Source organism: Neolamprologus brichardi, chromosome 14 (assembly GCF_056152115.1).
Source record: "Neolamprologus brichardi isolate AB-2024 chromosome 14, ASM5615211v1, whole genome shotgun sequence".
Lineage (NCBI taxonomy): Eukaryota > Metazoa > Chordata > Actinopteri > Cichliformes > Cichlidae > Neolamprologus > Neolamprologus brichardi.
In genome coordinates this window covers 12,168,124-12,189,138 of record NC_142117.1, presented here as the reverse complement: position 1 = coordinate 12,189,138, position 21,015 = coordinate 12,168,124, and the positions used below count along the sequence as shown (strand labels likewise).

General features: G+C 42.3%; 1 protein-coding gene and 1 long non-coding RNA gene across 9 annotated transcripts in view; one reads left to right on the top strand and one right to left on the bottom strand.

Moving 5' to 3' along the window:
* Window positions 1-20,241, top strand: part of rap1gap2a (RAP1 GTPase activating protein 2a) — an 88,408-nt gene extending 68,167 nt beyond the window's left edge. For 3 of the 6 annotated variants that reach the window (XM_006803898.3, XM_087850821.1, XM_006803899.2), the window contains 21 exons: window positions 3,113-3,148; window positions 5,553-5,585; window positions 6,254-6,286; window positions 6,425-6,646; window positions 6,750-6,853; window positions 8,163-8,241; window positions 8,614-8,667; window positions 9,477-9,560; window positions 9,671-9,771; window positions 10,289-10,418; window positions 11,992-12,147; window positions 12,243-12,314; window positions 13,699-13,785; window positions 13,911-14,051; window positions 15,061-15,210; window positions 15,364-15,476; window positions 15,570-15,668; window positions 15,784-15,904; window positions 17,614-17,716; window positions 17,860-17,933; window positions 18,277-20,241. In XM_006803898.3, the coding sequence (XP_006803961.2) occupies window positions 3,113-3,148; window positions 5,553-5,585; window positions 6,254-6,286; window positions 6,425-6,646; window positions 6,750-6,853; window positions 8,163-8,241; window positions 8,614-8,667; window positions 9,477-9,560; window positions 9,671-9,771; window positions 10,289-10,418; window positions 11,992-12,147; window positions 12,243-12,314; window positions 13,699-13,785; window positions 13,911-14,051; window positions 15,061-15,210; window positions 15,364-15,476; window positions 15,570-15,668; window positions 15,784-15,904; window positions 17,614-17,716; window positions 17,860-17,933; window positions 18,277-18,285 (2,001 nt within the window). In that variant the 3' untranslated portion in view covers window positions 18,286-20,241. Of the gene's footprint in view, window positions 1-717; window positions 946-3,112; window positions 3,149-5,552; window positions 5,586-6,253; window positions 6,287-6,424; window positions 6,647-6,749; window positions 6,854-8,162; window positions 8,242-8,613; window positions 8,668-9,476; window positions 9,561-9,670; window positions 9,772-10,288; window positions 10,419-11,991; window positions 12,148-12,242; window positions 12,315-13,698; window positions 13,786-13,910; window positions 14,052-15,060; window positions 15,211-15,363; window positions 15,477-15,569; window positions 15,669-15,783; window positions 15,905-17,613; window positions 17,717-17,859; window positions 17,934-18,276 lie in introns of those variants that run through there. The other 3 variants (XM_006803900.3, XM_035913439.2, XM_035913440.2) reach the window with 2 other exon arrangements.
* LOC148098818 (uncharacterized) lies at window positions 15,558-17,280 on the bottom strand. 3 transcript variants are annotated; one of them, XR_015719974.1, is made up of 4 exons: window positions 17,174-17,280; window positions 16,488-16,683; window positions 15,756-15,895; window positions 15,558-15,650 (listed from the first exon to the last, which is right to left on the bottom strand). It is a non-coding gene; the product is annotated as an uncharacterized LOC148098818 (long non-coding RNA). The 3 variants fall into 3 exon arrangements; XR_015719972.1 differs by having other exon boundaries at window positions 16,488-16,589; XR_015719973.1 differs by having other exon boundaries at window positions 16,488-16,550.
* Window positions 20,242-21,015: the final 774 nt, after the last annotated feature.

Sequence of the window (21,015 nt, the reverse complement as noted above, 5' to 3'; positions counted from 1 at the left end):
GTTACCGCCGGGAGCGTGATTCTATTGGATTCCATCCACAATCACGCGCATATCATAGGGACACGGCAGGTTACCTTTCGCCCCTGGGACGCCTCAGGACGTGACAAATCGTCAGCATGTTACGCGTCGGGAATGAGAATGCTCCGAACAAGAAGTTGAACAGGTGTACCTAACAAAGTGGCCCATGATCAATTTATAAGTTAGCATACTAAGTAGTTATGTACTTGGTGGTTTAACTCTAATTTATCCACACCATTGTACAGCAGTAGACTGGCTTAGGGAGTGTATGTTAAAACAGAGACTGTATAGTTTGTGCCTGGAATTTCTTCCTTACAAATGATGAATGTTTGTATTTGTACAATACTTTATTCAGGCACTTCCTTTTGTGACGTTAATAATGTGTATGGATGCTGATAGTCAACAGTCTTCAAAGAGAGCAACACCAAACTTGGCAATACCTTGGATGACTTACTGTGTGTGTGTATGTGTGTGTGTACTTGTTTAGGCATCTTTGAGAGGACAGAAAATTGGCATGTCACTATACTTGTGAGGACCAACAGTCTTATAAGGACAAAATGCCTGTCCTTTTGAGGCTCAAAATAAGTGTCAGATTTACAATTGTGTTATTTAGGCTATGGGTTAGGGTTAGGTGTGTGTGTGTGTGTGTGTGTGTGTGTGTGTGTGTGTGTGTGTGTGTGTGTGTGTGTGTGTGTGTGTGTCAGACACATAAACAAGGGCATGACCTGTTTTGCTTTGACAAATAATTCAGTTTGCTGCCTTACTTGATTTTCCTGTTTAAGCTTTAGTGGCCATGTTTGAAGGCAAAACAGACATTATAAATGTGTGGGAGAGGGAAGAGCTCTTCTAAAATGTAGAAGGAAGGGTAAGAATAAGAGGAAGGCAGGGACACTTAAAGACTCAAATGTTTTGGCTGCCCTTCTCAAGGTAAGTCTGCACTGTTTACCATGCAAGTCCCAGCAGTTTGATGTGTAATGGGGAGTTTTTTTCAACTTGGCGCGCAAGTTTATGATGAATGAATGTAGGTTAGTAAGTTTCTACTCATAACAACTTATCATTTCTATGTAAATACAAATAAATAAATACATCAAAGCAAGTGAACTTTAACTGAAGCTATCAGACATGTGTTCAAACTTTACTGTTATTGCCGCTAAGTTAATCAGTTACCTCGTCTTGCAGCTAATATTTGTTTATATTGTGACTTCAGAAATAGGCGTATGCCAAATCGAGTCAAACTTCACGTCCTCAAGTCACTGCAGGAGAAACAACCGCAGAGGCGCTTAGTGTTATGACTGAGGTAGCCGCAGCCTCTGCACCCTCTTAAACTTTCTACAGTTTTGTGCCTTCTTAATAGCTGCTTTACACCCACGTGTGCAACATTTTGCAACCAGAGAGCTAAAATATCACATTTACACATGCGTGTCAGTTCAGCTGCGTGCCATTGGGCCACAAGTGTGACAAAGCCGAGCAATGCTGAGAGGGGTTTTGTTGGGGGAGGGGGGGGGGGGGGGGGGGGGGGGGTGTTTAACAACGCGTTCTCAACTCTCTAACGGTTGGATTTCATGTACACCTGATAGCTGAGAGGTCAGGGCTTTTAGTTTCGGTCCATCCCTTCACCCAAAAAGGCTGTGCATCTAATTAATGACTATTCAAATAGAAACGCCATGCAAATGCTGCAGATGTAATGTTCTGATATTTGGAGAATAATAATAATATATATATATATAAGTTCAGTTCCTGTTTACTTTTTTTGTGCTTTGTCATCATTTCTGTCAGTGTCTGGGTGCTTGTGTTTATGATTAGCGTGAGTTTGTGTGAATTCTAGCTACCAGTGAGTCTGCCAGTCATTAAGTCAGTCAGGCAGACTGACAGGCTGATCGTGGCAGCCTCCACAGGTTGCCATGGGAAATAAGATATCCAGATGTCACTGGGCTAACACAGAAAGAGTGAACGAGTGCGAGCAGGAGAAAAAAGGCAAGAAAAACTAAGAGAGAAAAAGGCTAATAAAAGAAAAGAGGAAATGACTGAGTAATAAGAGAGTATAGGGGACAGATTAGTATAATGACACACTGAGATTAGAGAGCAACGGTGAGAAAAGGGAAGTAGGCATGTAGAGATATGTTTTAGACTGACAGTGGAACAGAAAGGCAGATATGGCTTCCTTGTCCTTGGACTTGTCTGTACACCATTGGAGGCTCAACATGCTGTCTGCACTCCCAAGAGCCCATTGGGACGCTGCAGAGGTGATCTGCTACAGCGTGTCTTTTTAGCTGCCTTGGGCACTGCTCAATGTAGCAAAAACTCCTTCACATGTGCCAGCATGACTCTAGCTGTCAAATATAATTAAAGTAGGCATTAGACGACTTTGTTTGTTTTTGCAGAAGCAGTTTAAAAATGAAGCACAACACTGCAGTTATAGAGTTGATGATGAGAGGCGCTCAACTTCTGTCTGTGTTTAAACCAGCTTTTATTAATGGCAAGTTTAATTTGGGGTCAGAGATCAATATCTCCTGCGATGTGAGTCAAAGCGCTGATGGGCTCACACACACTTGTTACCTAAAACTGTCCATGCATTGCTTTGCACGTTATATATGTGCCAAAATCTGAGCACAAGGCCATAAGTGCCATTATCACCCTTGCAGCTTGTTAATGTGGCAAGGCGGAGACCCCGTGGGAACAGGGCGGTGTGTGTGTGTGTGTGAATGCACTTAAGGAAGCTGGTTTGTGTGTTATGTAGTATGTGTTGCTCTTTGAGGAAGTGGTTTTTTATCAGTGTGTGAGCGCTTGCGGGTGTGAGAGGCTGACCCAGCCCTCTGTGACGCTGCAGAGCTGATCCCGTGGAGGGGAGGGAGCGGCACAATCTACTCTTGCAGATGAATGTTATCAGTGTGAGGGCTTTAAATGCAGACGTTTAGGTTGAGCATTGAGTGTCAAAACACTTGTGTGAGGTGTAAATTGAAGCCAGCCAAAGGGCGATGATTGAACTGCTGTCGGCTAAATGGTGTCAGTAGCTTGTCGTCCTCTGACAGTCAGAGTTTAGCTCTCTTTCAGCTTGTTTTAGATACTTTGTAATCTATTTCTGTCTCTGTTCCAGTCTGCAGAGTTCTTCGACATGCTGGAAAAGATGCAGGTATGACGAAATTTTCATTCCTCTGAATGCCATTTCCTTCTCTGCTGCTGTCCCTCTATCATTTCCTTATTTCAGTATCCCTATTTCCTCCATTCTTTCCCTATCTTCAGCCAGCACTACTGAGCTATAGTAGAGAGGGGTTTTTTTGCCATAAGAGGGTTCCTCCTATCACCTTGTTTTTCTTTGATCAAAATCAGCTTTAACATATACTTGAATAGGGCTCACGCTGATGATTTAATCACTGAAAGTCGGCGCTGCGTGTGTCTTAGATTGGATAATAGGCATGCAGGCGGCAGTGAAGAACATCCACACAAAGATCTGGACTGGCATGACTATTTTCTCCTTCTCTGTGTGGAATACATTGATTTTATTTTTGTTCTGAACAAAGGCTGTCTCTCTCTCTCTGTTCGACCACTTTGTGCACTCCAAAGGGCCCTAAGGGTGCAGGCTTTGAGTTGTCTGACAACAGATGGGGTTGGGCGAGGGGGGTTAAAAAGGGTGAGGAGGAAGAGAAGTAAGGTAGGAAAGAAAACATACCAAAAAGGGAGCATATGACCATAGGAAGATTCACACAGAGAAAATTGCTCATGCGGGTTTATTATTAGATGTCCAAGACGTGAATTATTAGGTGGTCATACTGGGTTGAGACAGCGGAACCGTTAATAGGTTAAAAATAGAAAGCCCCATACTTTTAAGTCATTAGAATTTCTTTGCTCAGGATCCAAGAGGTGTGAACTGACCTGCAGCTGAAAGTTAAGGAATGCCAGTTTTATCCAGTGACCCCTGAATGCACCATATTAAATACCAGAAAAGCTCCCTCCAACAAAATTATAACATTTCCATTTGTTTCTTTTAAACTTTCTTTGAGACTGCTGATGATTTGTGTTTATTTTTTTTTCCTTCTATTGTCAACGAATCCTATAAAAAGACCAAAACAAACAATTCTGTGCATCCAAAGCCTGAAATATGATATTCCCCCACGCTGTGGGACTCTACTGGCGCTCAAAAACTCAATGAGCATTGATTGACTTGTCGGCCTCTGTAGTTCATTTTAGGTCAGTCTCATGTGCGCAGCCTTTTCTGATTATTACAGTATTATTCACTGTACCACATACGAATTGATCCACTGTTGAAAATATTCTTTACAGTATCAGTAACAGCAAGTAAGACTGCCGTGTGGTCTATTTACAGGTAGAGAAACACAGCATCGTGTAAGAGACTGAGTCAAAAACAATGTAAAATAGCATCTGTGATTATTATAGAAGTAAACAGAAATAGCTAAGAGGAGACAAGGTGTGAGATGATAAGTCAGCGTGAGGGAGAACCTGATTGAGGACATCACTGGAGTTATTTAGAAAGTGTAACTAGAGGATGACGGCCCCCTAAGCAGCCTGATGATCAAAGAGTCACACACGTATGCAGAGTGAATCTGGCAGCTCGTCGGTCTTTGCTGAAGCTCAGCTTGCATTGACCTTCTCGTCTGGGCTCTGAACGTTTGGAATCAGGCTTTCAAAGTGTGTTCCTGATGATGAAGGTCACTTTTTTCTTTTTTTTGCTTCCCATCTCCGGTCCACTCCCTCCTTTCCTGTTCTTTTGTCAGCTTCACCAATTTTCACCCCTCTCTCTGCTTCCTCTGCCTTTGTTGGCTCTTCTGTATGACCAAAAATCGAAGCCTCTGAAGACTCTTTCTGATCAGTGTCATGCTGTTGACACTGACTCCCCGCTGACTGCAACAGCTGCTCCATCAGTATGCACTCAGACAGACATAAACACTTGTATGTGTGTGTCGGGGTTGCATTTGCACTCTTCAAATGAATTCTGCCTGACTCTTGGTATGATTGGTGGCAATATAAGCGATGGCGTGGTGGTGGTGTGTATGCTAAGAGCTGTGAATCTGCACACATGCATTTATTTCCTCACTCTTATTCTCAGTCATGTAGACGAGCTGTTCCACTGGGCCTGTAGCATAATTGGCCAATTTACTGTGTCTACTAGATTGGCTTTTCATACCTGCATATATTTGCACTGCGCTGCATACTATGAAAAAAAAGGCTTCGGCCTGCGCCTCAGCGTTGCTGTGTTCCAACAAATGATAATAACAAGTGAAGAAATGAACACTTAGTGTGTGGAAGCTGGATTCAGAGAGGGGATGACTAAGTGACTGCATTACCTGTGTGCGCTTGTGTATGTGTGTGTGTGTTTGTGTTTGCAAGAGAGTATATTAGCACGTATGACTCACTCTGTTTTCACCTGTCAGCAGATGAGACAGTCTGAAGTCTGAAAACAAGAATGTTTCTGCACCCTTTTGGAACATTGCACAAATAAACTGAACTTGTATTTTTTTAAATTCTTTTTTGACCTCTTGTGCTTTTCCACTCTTATGCTGCGATTGGACTTTAATAAGGTCCCTAAAGCTGAAGAGACCAAAAAATGGAAGGTGTGACTCAATACACACTTGTTGATATCTTCTCTGTGGGTCTCATTAGTGTGTCTGTGTGTGTTACCATTTATTCTGCATGCTGTGCTTCATTGCTGCACTGCTTTGCTCTGTGGTCGGACTCCTCGCCGCGAAGGAATTCTGAACACCCCGTGAACGTTTTTCAGACTCTTCTCAGGGCTTTCAAAGTGCAAAAATCCATAACCCCCTGATCAGATTGATTATAAGTTGAATGAACTCCAGCTGTCAATTGATCCTCTCCGGCCTGCCAGAGTTGCTGGCTCCTGCTGCCACAGAATATAAATGACTGGCTGCCCGGAGCCCTGCACCACCAACAATGCAGACAGGCCTCAGCAGTATTTTAGAGGTCACACTGGTGCCACGCTAGCAGTGCCAAAGGCACACAGCTCTAAAATCTCAGGGGCCACTGAATCAAACACACTCCCTCGCTGATGTTTGCTGATGACTTTGCATTTTGCGTTCGCCCGCAATCATCGCCCCGACGTTTATTTAGTATCGTGAGCTGCACTCCCCTTTCGCACCTGTGTTTGTGGATGTGCTTGGATCTGTTTCACCGTCGCAAAAGTCAGTGAAGTTCATACAAGTTAAAAGTGTTACTGATGGTGTGTGCATGTGTGTATGTATGTCTGTCCTCTTTTCTTTTACAGGATGACTATATCCCCTACCCACGGATAGAAGATGTGAGTCATTTCTTTCACTATCTTTCACTCAGCCATAATGCAAAACATTTGCAACCTTTGGCAAAGCATGAAAAGCACACACTTTTTTAGTTGGTTATGTTTTAGTTCTTCATTCTCTCCTAACCTTTTACACGCAAGGTCCTAGAGAAAGGTGGTCCATACCCCCAGGTAATCCTGCCCCAGTTCGGGGGTTATTGGATTGAGGATGTGGAAGCACCGGCAGGAACTCCATCTTCCTCAGAATCTAGTTTCTGTGAGGAGGAAGACGGAGGAGAGGGCATGAGCCCCGGTGGGGGGCACAGCTACCGTCTGGAGTGCAACAGCACAGCCCGTGCCTACCGCAAACACTTCCTGGGCAAGGTTAGTGCAGTCATGTCAGTTTGTACCAAGCAGTGCGAGTCTTTAAAGTCTAAACTGCACCTTTCTCCCTCGCTTACCTCCTTTTCTATATCCATACACCCAGGAGCACATGAACTACTATTGCTCCGGCAGCAGCATAGGCAACCTCATCATGTCCCTGAAACACGAAGAGGCTGAGGGACAGGAGTTCCTGCGCATCATGCTCAGGTACAGTCAGGCAAAGGCAGCAACAGTAGCTTCACTTCACATATTATAAGTTCAGGATTTAAAGTCTGATGTGGTTTTCCTTCATGTTCCTGTTAGTGATGAGCTAAACCAAAAATACCTGCCATAGCGTGATAATAAGAGAGAAAGGAGGGTGAATGAAAACCTGTCCTGGCCTAGTGCCAGTTCATTCAGATTCTTCTAAAACAAAAATCAATCCATCCGCACGACCCAAATGCCATTCTCATAGTGCCGATAGAGGAAAAGCGAACAACATATCTGAAAACATTTGCGATACATTTTTGTGACATTTCTGTCTGAACCACAGTCAAGCTCCAATTAATTATTCGACAAACCTAAAACCCCGAAGACACGCAAACACTGTTGGCATGGCTAAAACACACTAATAAGCCTCTATTCTGTTTTATTGCAGCTCTGTGCACTCCATGTTTGCCAAATTTCACATGATTTTGTTGCTCTGTGATGAATGTTTTTTGCTATTATCACAGTTGGTGACATTTTGATTAACGGGCGAGCAAAACAAATAGCATAATGCTTTGTTGTTACGTAGCCATTGTGGGTGTTGCACAGAGAACCGTAGCCAGCTAATCTTCTCTATGACAGATGACTGTGATAATGCTAGTGTTATGAGCAGCACTGCTACATTTAGAGTCAATGAGCCCAGTGACTTTATTTTTTCTTCAATTCGAACTTGGTTAAAATGATTAGTTCAAATTTCCTCATATTCTTCCTTAAATTTCACAGGGACAGTGAACTACATGGACACCAGGAGTTAACTAGAAATCTCTTTGATGGAACAAATTCTTGAACGGTCCTATAAGTCCAACTCCTTTTACATTCAGCCCATTTTGAGTGGGCGGGGCCAGTAAAATTCCCATTTCTGTCAGTGTAAGAACTTTAACTGCCCATTTAATCACCATTGGGTTTAAACTGCAACAAACAATTGTGTAAAATAAGAGAAAAAGTTACGCAGCTCCCTGCCCAGACTGTACTGTAATTATAAAATAAAGTTTTTGTTCATTCACATTTTGCATTTTTTTTTAACTGTGGGACCACTGTAAAAAATTGACATGTTAATTGTTTGTTTTTTTTTATCTATCACAAAATTACTTTAGTGTCCTATGAAATGCCATAGATGAGTTCTTAATCAGTAGGAAAACTTATGAAAACACAGTTAAAAGTCCAAAATGTATGTCCTCCATTACATTTTCCAAAGCCATCCAGTGGGCCACGGGCCTTATGTTTGACATCCCTTCTCTATGTGGATGACCAATTTATATTCTTCCTGCAGGTCGAGGACCAAAACAGTTCACGATAGAATCTCTTTAGCAGGGATCAACCAGCTGCCCAGCGTACCACAGATTGCCAAGGTAAGATAGAGCTCACAGGTACACCAGGTTTAAAGGCAGACAGTTTCCATGCACATATAGCAACATCAAAACATAATGGCACATATTCAGGGAGGTATGGTAAAAACCTGAGTGTGAGGGAGAAGGAAAGACCTTTGTAATCACATGTATTATTTCAGAATAGCACTTCTCACAAGTAATAACTGGACAAAAATTGCATTAAAGAAATCAAGGTAACAGGAAAAAATGTTGAAGTGGAATTGTTCCCTTCCTGTTATATTTCTTTTTGCTCTCTGACATGTGACTGATTATTATTATCTCAAAGACATTTTCTGGTACATTGGATGAATGCTCCTTTACAGTGATCCTTCTCTCTGTTTTTTCATCTGTTAGGTCTTTTGTGATGATGCCACAGGGCTGAAGTTCAACCCCGTCCTGTACCCACGGGTGAGTTCATCCTCAGTTCCTGCACTGCAACCATCATCACACCCAGTGTGACCTGAGCTCTTCCGTCCAAGGCAAATACTCATTCAAGCTGAAACGAGGTAGCTTTTCCAGTCCCTTACGTCTCCTGAGACACAAAGGGGGGCAGTATAGCTGAAAGGACATTTAATTATAGCTGCCACAACTTTACACCAACGTTCATAAATAACTTTTCATGAATTTTCATATCTATAAATATTTGATGGCTTTTATTTAAAGCCCGGGACTTTTGTAGACATTTGAGCTTTAATTATTTTTTGCCAGCATCACCTGCCTGTCCCTACACATTATTTCATTTCATTAACTTTTCAACCTCCTAAAATTTTATCCACAAAAACACGTCCTTCTTGTCACATTTTACCCCCTACTTCCTGCCTCTCTAACATCTGCCCTGCGCACTAAGCATATTAGTCAAGAAACGATTGATGATACCGCAACTCTCTAAAATGAATTTGATGGATCTGTTCCTCCTCCTCCTCCTCTTCCTCTTGTGAGCCTGATGGAGGAGTGTGATGGAGCATGCTTTCAGCCTGTGCCTCAGGGAAGGAAAAAAACCATCTGTGTCTCCGTATGAAAGAGACAGCAACAGGATCACTGCCCTCGCTGGGGGCCGCTATACAGTTTGTTGCATGACAGCCTTACATAACATGGACCCAATAAAACCTGCCCTGGAGACGTGTTATAGAGAAGGAAAACACTTCTTTTTTTTAAAGTGTACAACTTATAATCATAGGAAGAAAGTACGACTTTTCCTCTGTTTTGTTTACGTACAGGGATCCCAGTTAATAGTGGCTTACGATGAACATGAGGTGAACAACACGTTCAAATTCGGAGTCATCTACCAGAAGTTTGGACAGGTGAGCTATTTTAATTATCTTCCGCTTACTTTACATGTACCCTTTTATCTCATCTATCTTTCTCTTGTCTGTCCTTCACTTTATGTGCATGTATGTGTTTTCCTCCTCAGACATCAGAAGAGGAGCTATTTGGAAACAATGAGGAGACGCCAGCTTTCAAGGAGTTTCTCAGTATCTTAGGAGACACCGTTGAACTTCAAGATTTTAAAGGGTGAGGGTAGTAAAATGCAGTTCATTGGCATAAAACAACTAGAATAATGTGAGAGAAAGTGGCAGGAAGAAAGGATTCAGTCAAATTTAAATCCAAAGGAACGAGTGAGTCTAAAAAGAAGGAACCTTGGGCTTATTACAGCGAAGAACATAGCGAGCTTTAATTACTGTAACCTTGGAGCAATTTGTCCTGCTGTTTCGGACTCAGCATGCAACGTGGGTAAACTGCTTAGTGCAACAGATTTGTGCAAAGAAAGTGCCACATGGACAGGTAATCAGAGCTTTGTTTATTGTAAGGTAGGGGGTGGGGGGTGCCGCAAGCTTTCTCCTATAGGGTTACACTTGTTGCTTTTACATAAGGAGACTATAAATTGTAGCTGACACATCACATTTGAATGACACTGGAGCCAGTTAGGCTTAAAATGTGATGACGGGATGTGTAAAGTGCATGAAACAGAACCTTGTAAGTGAAGGCTGGAGGCTGCACAGAGAACATGAGAGCTCTGATCCTGTGACAGGTTTCGTGGTGGGCTGGACGTGTCCCATGGACAGACGGGGTCTGAATCTGTCTACACCGTCTTCAGACAGAGGGAGATTATGTTCCACGTGTCAACTAAGCTTCCCTTCACCGAGGGTGATGTTCAGCAGGTACCACGACTTAATTCTGCCTTTATTATTGTTACACTGAATGCATGTATGGATTTAGCTGCCAAATGGGGCACTTGAGCCCAGAAATATCAATATTAAATTGCTTTTATTCAAAGGCACTGAATTCAGATTTGATCCCCTGTTGGAAGAATGGTTCAGTTAAATTCACTAGATCATCTCACAGCTATTAAAGAGGACTTTAAAAGGAGCACATTCTTGCTTTTATGCCTGTGGTGCTGATGGTGTATCTGATATTCATGTGTTGGTGTTGTTCCTGGATCATCATATGATTAATATTGATCCAGGTTTACTATTGCAAGTGATCGATCACATAGTTATTATGTCTTAGTCCTGCGACACAGAAAAGAACCTGCGGATGTCCACTCAGGAAAAAAATCCAACAAAGGGAGCGTTTCGAGCCATCGTTGGGTTGGGGGTTAGGATTCAATCGTGGTTAGGGTTAAAGGATCATCTGGTGCTGATCTGAAGTTAATACTTGAACAAAGCTGACCTTTCTTGTGTCATCTATACCTTTCAGCTGGTTTCAGAAACTAAATAAATTGTTCTTTGGCTTCTTATGAAAAAACAAAGAAAAAAATAAAGGAGGATCAGTTACAAAGCTTTTAAAATCCATTCATAAAAGGAGTAAAAGAGCGACTAGATGGCCTAAAATGCTGTAGGAGTGCATTAAATCACTTATCAGCAAATCGTCACCTCAGTATAGTATATACCATATAAAACAATAGCTTAAATGCTACAGAGACTTTTGCTTTTAGTGTCTGCAGTGAGCTCTCAGTTTTGTGCTGAATCTCATTTTTCTGCAAACATGTTCTATTCTAAAGTTTTCAGTGTACAGGAAGTAGAAGGGAAAAAAATATGAGTAGCCAAAGATGAACAGTCTCATCAACGAGTGACCTTCAGTGTTCTTCAGACTCTGACAGCAGCATCCGCACTAAATTACAGTGGGGGCATGACTTGGGTACACACATAACTGCATGTATTCTAAGACACATGTCAAATCTTGTCTGGCACTTGTGGACGAGGTGTGAAAATATCAGATGCACAACCAGTATCTGCACACAGTGTTAAACCACTGACCTTTCTGGCCTTTCTATCATACAAATGTATTATTTTAATCAACTCTAAACAATAAAATCTCTCCTCTGTTTCAGAGGAGAATTATCATGAAGACTTTATGGACTTGCTATCAATGTAGCACGCTCCTCTTATTCTAATCCAGCACTGAGATAAGCCTGATGGGCCCTGCACTGGCAGTTATTCAATCTTGCGTTAAGATCTTTTCTTTTTAAACCTTCATTGTAGTCTTAAAGTGCTCGGTGACAATGAGCTTTGCCATCCTAATAAAAAACTAAATTGCTCTTATATAAGACATCGCTGAGGGTTTGATGTGAAGTCTCTAAAATCCTCCCGAGAACCGTATGACCCCTTCTTGAATTCAGGGGCTCATGCAGTGTAGAACTAGAAGCCATATCCCGAGCTCTTATTTTGAAAGTGTTCAAAAACAAACACATAGCAAAAAACTGGTGACCCGAGGTAATTATTTCCTCCTCAGCTCCAAAGAAAAAGGCACATAGGAAACGACATTGTCGCCGCAGTCTTCCAAGAAGAGCCCACACCGTTTGTTCCGGACATGATCGCCTCCAACTTCCTGCACGCCTACGTACTGGTGCAGGCAGAGAACCCCTGCACAGAGCACACGACATACAAGGTACAAACAGGAAAATACTTCCTCTCCTTCCGTGTGTGCTGTAGTGAGCCAGTGGCCACAGTAACATGTGGCTGTTACTTGTTTTATGCTGACAGGTGTCTGTTACGGCGAGGGAAGATGTACCTTCGTTTGGACCTCCCCTCCCAAACCCAGCCATCTTCAAGAAGGTGAGCGGCAGATGTGATCTCAGTATGAAAAGAAGCACCACCAAGGCAGCTCGCTGTCTGGGCAGTATTTACTTTTAAGGGAATAATATTATATTTTCTATATATTGACTTTGTTTTCTTTGTTTTTTAAGAGGTTTGAGTGCAGTAAAAATCAGATAAGGGTCACAAGGGAGTAGATAATGGATAATAGGTACGATTTGCAAATAACTTGTCATAATGAATTAGAGCTTATTATATTATATATAATATTATACTACAGTATATTTCTAACTAAGCATGTCATTTGTTTTCACTTGAGACAAAAGGACATGTGAGGTCAGAGGTCAAATGTGGCCACATTATATTTAAAAAATGATATTTAGAATTCCCCATTTACTAGAATCATTTACCAAATGTTGCTAATACAAACAAAGGATGTATTTTCCAAATGTAAGCACAGTTTTAAAGATAAAAGTCATTTTATGAATGTTTGACCATAAAGAAGAGGTCAAACTGTACTTTCTATATCATTGCAGGACACACTACCCTTTTAAAAAATAGTTTTAAGGCTTTTTGTCATTTAATGGTCAATAAATCATTGTAGACCTTGGTGGACTTCAAGGTCTCTACACCCCCAGGTTTTAACAGAGTTCCTTGAAAACCTTTTGAGCTGTTTACAGACAGAATAACACACACACACGCAAACACTACCAAAAACACACCAGGCAGAGTCAACTTTTTGACCTTGACTCCAATAGCTTGTGCTGACGAAAAGCTAAAGTTCACTGAAATGAACTGAAATCCTTCGCTGGCAGCCAGTCTCTCAATATGAAGAAGAAGAGTAGTGCTTTTGGCAGGAAATGATACGCTGACCTGCAGCACGGATTGCCTTTCAGTAAAAGGTAGCATGTGAAAATACACTTTTTAGATTTCCAGCAGAGAGTTGGTTAGGAGATTGATGCCAATCTTAAAGTAGGTAAGAAGCTGTAGGTAGCTTAGTGCAAAAGACTTCCTGTTCATGGAGAAAATGTCCAAAGGTAATATAATAAGAAAATACAGTCACAGGTATTCAGTATCTCTATAAAGTTATTGCTTAGTGAAGGATGAAAGATTTATTTCAGGATTCTGTCACAAAAGCAAAAGTCCAATGTAGAAAAAAAATTAGAGACACTGGTTTCAGCATTCAGTTTATAATAAAGCTGCTCACTGCAGAATAAGAGGATGAAAAGGGGGAATTTGAGGCAGATGGGATTTTTAAATAATTTACGCTCATGATCACCACAGCACAATGAGCTGAGGCACTATTGTCTGTATATTGTTAAGGTCACCTTTTCCTTTCCTCATTGTCACCCTCCCCATTCCTTGTTGCTCATCAACTTCCCTCCTCGCCTCTGTCGCTCTCTAGGGCCCGGAGTTTCGAGACTTCCTGCTGACAAAGCTGATCAATGCTGAAAACGCCTGCTACAAATCTGACAAATTCGCCAAACTGGAGGTGACACACGCGCGCACAGCTACACCAAAACACCGCAGCATGCCTTCGTTCCGCTCTGCCGATTCATCCCTAATCGTTTTCCCGATGCGTTCTTGCTTGTGTGCGTGTGTGTGAACCGATTTCAGGGGCGAACACGAGCCGCGCTGCTGGACAATCTCCATGACGAGCTGCACAGGCAGAGTCAAAGCGCACTTGGTCTGGGCCAGGTCGGAGAGGAGGACAAGCTGGAGAACGGGGGACACGGAGGCCTGCTGGAGTCCTTCAAGGTGAACATGAGCCTAGACAAAAAGTACATCGTTCAATCCTTTCTCAGCTCTGTGACATTTATTTAATCACCGTCATTACAGCACAAGAGTGCCAGGTTTGCTCGCTGTAGGTCAGCGAAATGTCACAGGTCTGCAAGATGACTTGAGGCGCTAAACCATTGTTATCACAGACGCTCCTGGATTTCTCAGTGCTCAAGAATTTTGACCTTATACTCACAGTGTGTGTGCGTGTGTGTGTGTGTGTATTCAGTGTGAACATGTGAACATGCAAAACGCTGCGGCGCTAAATCTGTATGAGACTGTGCCTTTCTCTTTATGAATTTCCCCTCTGCTTCCTCTCACCAGCCACCTAAATCTCTCTAGCCCATCACACTGCCATTGCACGTGCTCACTGAAGGCTGGAGTGTCTTTAAAAGGACCGTGTTGAATGTGTGTCTCTGTTTGTCGCCACGAAAATGTGTAACTAATGTAATCATTTGATTCTATCGCTCTTCGCAGGCGTTGTGGACGGCGGCTTTGCAGTTTGTGCAGTCGGTCCCAGGGGGCGCTCTTATTGTTGCTGTCGTGGCGGTTGCTGTGTATTACCTTTCTGTGTCACTGTAAATGCACGTGGGGGAATTATATGATGATAAATAAAGACGATCTCATATGATGTTGTTTGTGTGTGTGTGTGAATTTGAGCTGGTCATAGCTAAGGCAGATAGCAAAGGTGGGAAAAGTATCGACATTTGATTTGAATGTTACCGACCGGAAGTTATCATAAACTCTTTATATCAATGAACCAATGATATAAATAATGAGTGTAACACAGTTACAGTACTCTTTCTTCTCTAACTCGCTTTTTTTTCTTCTTGGACAACTGCGCCCTCTTGTGGTCACCTTCTTGACACTGCCTCCCCCCAACTTCATTATTTCACACCGTTTCCATGTGTCTTTACTTGCTTCTACTCCTTAACCTCCTCCTCTCCCTCATCATGACCTCATTCTCTCTTTTCTCCTGTTTCTCCAGAGAGCCATGCGGGTCAGAAGCCACTCCATGGAGACTATGGTAGGGTCTCATCGTCACAGGAGCCCCGGTGTAGGAGGTGGTGTTCCAGCCAGCCTCAGTGGTGGAGGTCTGCCGCAGAGCACCAGCGAATGCACAAAGAGCACCTTCACTGTGAGTTCACTTCAGCAAGATGTGACTTGAGCAAAAAGCTTTGGTTCTTGTTCATTTACTCATCCATATTTAATGTTGGAGGATTTTTTGGGGAACATTTTTAAAGTGCTGCAATACTAAGAGAAGCCAAATTCTTTATTCTGTTATCCGCAGCCTCCTGTACTGTCAGCCAAGTCTCCCCTGAAGAGCCCTGTGAAACGGCGCTCGGGTCTCTTCCCCCGTCTCCACTCCAGCACAGAAACCGCTTCAGACAAACACACGCGTGGGTAGGTGAAAGGTCCCTGCATTCAGAAGTTATTACTGTTACAGTCTTTTTAAACAGCCACCTTTTGACTTACGGATTTGCTTTTTGTGTGCAGCGACCAAAAGTTTGCAGAGAGCTGCCTGCTGTCCCAGGACGTGAAATCAGAGACGTCATCCAATCCGAGCTCACCTGAGATCTGTCCCAACAAAGAAAGGTGAGACTCAAGTTGATTTTATCTAAAGAATACTTTAACAATACTGCTTAATGTTTGCTTTTTCACGTCAGTACAAATTTTACTCACGGTTGCTCCTGTGTGTTCTCCTCAACAGGCCGTTTGTCAAGCTGAAGGAGTGTGGCAGCGGCAGGCAGAACATTTCCCGTTCTTCTTCCAGCACCAGCAGCTTCAGCAGCACCACAGGAGAAACAGAAGCTCTGGAAGAACTGGAGACGGTGAGCCCAAACTTTTATTCATTCATTTGAAAAGAAGGAACGAAAGAAAGAAAATGTGTTGTGCTGTTGAGAGTTACATCTTTAAAGTATAAGAACATTGAAGAGATGGTGCAGAAAGCTGCATCTGGTCTGAAGGAAAAATCGCACAAACTTGGAAGAGTTGGTCGGATTTGTGCAAGATGCATTAGGTGGCAATGGACAAATACAAACATACAGATGGTTACACCCTCGTGCAGCAAAGAGGATGCATGTTGAAGCACAAGACACAATAAGACAGCTGATCAAGTTGTTTCTCTAAGTCATCTATGCAAGGCAGATGGAGAATAGCAGCCTGCGACATTACCTCAAAATAGTATTTCGAGTTCAATCATTTTTGTCTTAATGGGGCCCTAATATTCTGTCGTATCTGTACGGAGTCAGAACCAAAGGTTTGAAGTTGTTGGTGGTGTCAATGTCGTGGATGAAATAGTCTATAATTACTAAGAACTGCTTCGTAGTAAGCACATGTCAATTATGATGATTGCAGCTCTACTTGATCGCCTTGTATCAGATAAAACCGCTTCAAGGTGTTATTTTATCTTACCTGAGAAACGCTGTGAGATTGCTCCTCAGTGTTTGGCAGGAGATCAGCTTGCACAGATGATCCCTACGCAGTAGAAACTCTCAGAGAGAGATAGAGACACGGCTTAAATGCCAGAGAAAACTGTTAAAGCAATCGTTAAGTGCCTGATGCAGCAGTAAAGTACACCAGTGGGCATCACAAGGGAGAATCTGATAGGCTGGATGGGAAGAAAAACGCAGTCTTTATTAGCGTAATAGAGAGACTTGAAGCAGCAGATTAAACCTATTTGTAAAGTTTGTAGGGGTCAGTTCTTGTTTTGTTTTTTTTTACTTTTTTAAGTCCATTAGCTTTTACAACCTTTGGAACCAGGCGAATTAGCATCTTTATGCCACATTTAGCTCGTTAGCTAGCATACTAGCTCGTTAGCTAGCATACTAGCTAGCTAGCACACACAGGCACACGTATATATATACCAGAATAGCTATATATATATATATATATATATATATATATATATATATATATATATATATTTCAAAACCTTTACCCCTAAAAAACTTCTAGGAGAACTATTATGCTAATCCCCTTTGAAAGAAAAGCGCTATATAAGAACCAGTCCATTTACCATGTTGTTAACCTGCACTGTCTCTCTAAAGAATTTTTTTCTGCTTTGGTGTGTTTATGATGTCTGCGAGAGTCGTGCTCACCTCAGTTTGTGTTTTTCTTGTTTCTGTGTGGGTTCTCTCCAACTACTCCACCCAAAAGCGTGTAGTTACTGGGGTTAGGTTGATGATTCTAAACTGACTGAAGGTGTGAACTGTTGTCTGTGTTAGCTAGCAAAACTATTTTTAACTATGAATAATGCAAATTAACTCTAGTAGAATGCAGGAATCAAAATATTGAGTTAGAAATAAACTTAAGACACCACATCACCTATTTTAATCTAACCCATTTTATGATAATTTCTCCCTCCAAGCCAGCTCTACCCAACTCCTTGCAATGTTTCCCACTTTGCTGAGGGGCAAGTTAAATTTAACTTCAGCAAAATTCTGCTCCCTCGTTTCAGAGAACCTCTTTTAGCCCCCCACCCCCGTACGTCTGTGTCCATATTTAACTTTCGTCCTCCCGCTTTCTCTCCTTCCCTCAGGCCAGCCATCCACCCATAGCTTCTTCCTCTGCCTTCAGCCCCGCACTCAACATAGAAAGCCAAGGGTCCTGCACCCCTGTCATCATGTGCCGCAGTCCAACAGGTAAGCCTAAATTCATGAAGCATTTGTGGACTAGCTTTTAGTCCAGTTTGAACAGAATGATACGCCAGAAGTGGATGAGTTCATTTTCTAATGAGCATTTCCTTTGTTTCCTTTCCGTCTCCTCCCTTTTTTTCCTTCCACAGATGGAAAAACTAAGACTTCACCGAGGTCAAACTTGAAGTTCCGCTTTGACAAAATGAGCCACTCATCCACGACTGTAAGTCTGATACTTGAACACTGCCTTGTTAAGATTTTTCAGTAGGATATTTCCAACTTTTCAAAACAGAAGCTCCATAAAACTTTTAAAGGGAGAAAGTTCGACATTGAAATTAAGATAATTATGGCAGAACGCTGGCAGCAATGCCAAAAAGTCCCCTGGTGTGTGTGTGTCTGTCTGTTTTTTAACACTTTGTCTATCTTATAGACATCTCATTATCTCTGGAACTCTGTAATGTGACTGAAACACTCAAGCTGATGTTGGGTAATAAGCCCGGACTGAAAGACGTGTACTGAACGCTCTCTTCTCTTTTGTTTTTTTTTGTTCCCTCTTCTCTCTTCAGTCTGAGTAGCTTTGGGTGGAACGGAAAAACCCCCAACCTTGCACAATGAAGGGACAGCGCCTGCTGACAGAGCTGCAAAAAAATAAAACAACGACAACAAAATAAAAAAGTCACAACAACAACCACAAAATCACTGTAGAACTACTTCCCAATGCCAAGGATAACCTGAGAAGGTTACCGAGTCCCCCGCACACTATAATCTAACTGAAACTACTGTGAGTATATAGGGAGGAGAAGCAGCTGACATTTTGGCTTTTGTTTCTAACCAGTCTTTAGCTACATATTAGTCGATGCTCGCTGCACCGTTGCTCATCCACCTTTCGTGAGGGTCTTTGGCGTGGCTGTGATACTGTGAGTTCAAGCCGAGCTCGGCTTTTTTTCCTCAAGCGTCTTGTTTGATAGAGAGAAACACGATGACCACCTAGAAGAATTGTGACACGAGTTTATGGCCGAACTGTTAACCTTTATTTCACTGACTGTTGAGTGCCCAGTGGAGGAAGAAAAAAAAGAAATCATTAGCCATCAGGATGTATTTGCCTTCGCCCTTGAACAGACGAAAACTGCGCACAGAAGACTCGCAGTAGCAAGACCTCGGAGGCGCCGCGGCTGGGAGTCTTCTCCACTGTGCTCTCTGAGCTTGTTCTTTGCATAATGTAAATGCTTTTTTCAGAGAACAAGTTTTGATTTCGCCAAGGCTTTTTGTAATCCCGCTAGCTGCTGCATTGTGTCTACTGCACTATAAACGTGACGTGTCTCCTCCTAGGACAGCATTTCTGTATCCATAGGGGCAACTTCATAGACTTGAACTCAAGAGCAGGGTGGGGGGGCGGGGTGGGGAGGGGCACTGCCAACACATTTTGCCACAAGCTTCTTTTAGCCAAAGCTGCGCCTTACAATCTATCACACACATAGAAAAAGCCCTTTTCGCCGCTGACACGTTCTTTCTCAGCCTCCGTCTCGTCTCTGTGCGTCTCACTATGTGAGAGGACGGGGATCTGGTTACAGCACAGCCGAGCTACACCCACATTTGCTCAAAGTAGATGTTGCACTCAGTGAAAACATTTCACCTTCTGATACCTCCCATTGAAACGCGCTAGCTCGGTGTATCGGCGTGTACGTACGGCGGCTCTTTAGGACATCTCCGTGGTTTTTCCCAGGATGTGAGCTGATGAGGATGACTTGAAAAATATGAAGTTCAGGTTATAACGAACCACCTATGAAGTTACAAAAAACACTTTGAATGTAAACTATGAGCCTTTAAAAAAAGGACTTAGCTGTTGCAAAAAAACAAGTAAAAACTGCAAAGTCGGGTGCTCGCAGGCACAGAAGGACCACGGGTCTAATCTTCAACTGACATTAGCCTGGAAAAGAAGCATAAAGACACACACATTCGCTTCCAGTGTGACCAAAAACAATCAAGCTGGTGTGTGTTAATGTCGGTGCAATCTTACTGTGTAGGGAACAGTTCCTGTAGTTTAGGCTGGCCTAAGAGTGTAAAAGGTTTAATAGCTAGTTTCACCCAAATTACAAACGCCCTCTGTGATTTACATGTAGGTCACCTTTTAACTTGCCAGGAAGCTGTTCTAACTTGAGTAGTACCTTTCTAATTTATCAGGACTAGAGGCAGGCGTGTTGCCAAACACACGCTGCCCTCGGTCGGTGATTACCTCGAGTAAGGGAAGCAGGGATAGAAATCCTCTGGGGAAGTTCAGATGTCATATAGTTTGTAGCAGGTGTCGCCTAAAAAAAAAAAAGCCCTGCAGCCTTTCCTTTGTTAATACGCTTAAGTTATTAAACTTTTTTTGCATCGATGTCATGTAAAAATTGTTACTGCAGAGTACGCTAATTAACGGTGAAATGATTAAAGGAAATATATTAAGTTAAAAGATGTCTAAACATGTATATGTATATTTGGTTATGTAATGTGCCATTGAGAATTTATTCTAAAATAAAATGTTGTATTTTGTGTCATATTTGTGTTGTTTCAGGTTTTCTGTTGTTTTGTGTTTTTTAATGCAATCTCTCCACACGGGTGCTTTTCTTGTCTATACTTTAATGTGTAATATATTTGAACATGTGAGGGAAGTTTGTTTCACATTTTGTTGAAACTGCAGCACCATCACATTATTCTGACAGCAGTTAATGTGGTCACATTTTTAACAATTCAAACCAGAAGATCTGTGAAATCGTCTCACAAAGCAGAGTCTGCTTACTGTAGCGCCTCAGAGTGGTACTGCTGGGCGATGCAATATCTCCTTATTATATGTAACATTACATGAAAGTGATCCTTTTTTAAAGTGGCTCTTTTTCTGGTTCCTACCTAAAGTAGTCCCATACAGTCCTGTGGAAAAGTAAGTCCACACTGTTATTAAATAGCTTCCAAAATCAACTTTAGCAGTAGTAGTTTGAACATTTGACATTTTTTAGTCTCTTACATCCTTGTGGATGAATTGTGGCCCGCTCTTCTTTACAATGTTGCTTCAGTTCATTGAGGTTTGTTTATGCACAGCTCTCTTAAGATCCCATCGCAGCATATCAGTCGAGTTGAGGTCTGGACTTTGACCAGGTCGTTGCAACACATCACTGTTTCTCTTTCTCAGCTGTTCTGTTGTAGATTTGCTGCTTTGCTTGGAATTATTGCCCTGCTGCATGACCCAGGTGCAGCGCAGCTTTAGCTGTCACATTGATGTCCTCACATTTGACTCTACAATATTTTGGTATTCAGGAGAGTTAATGATT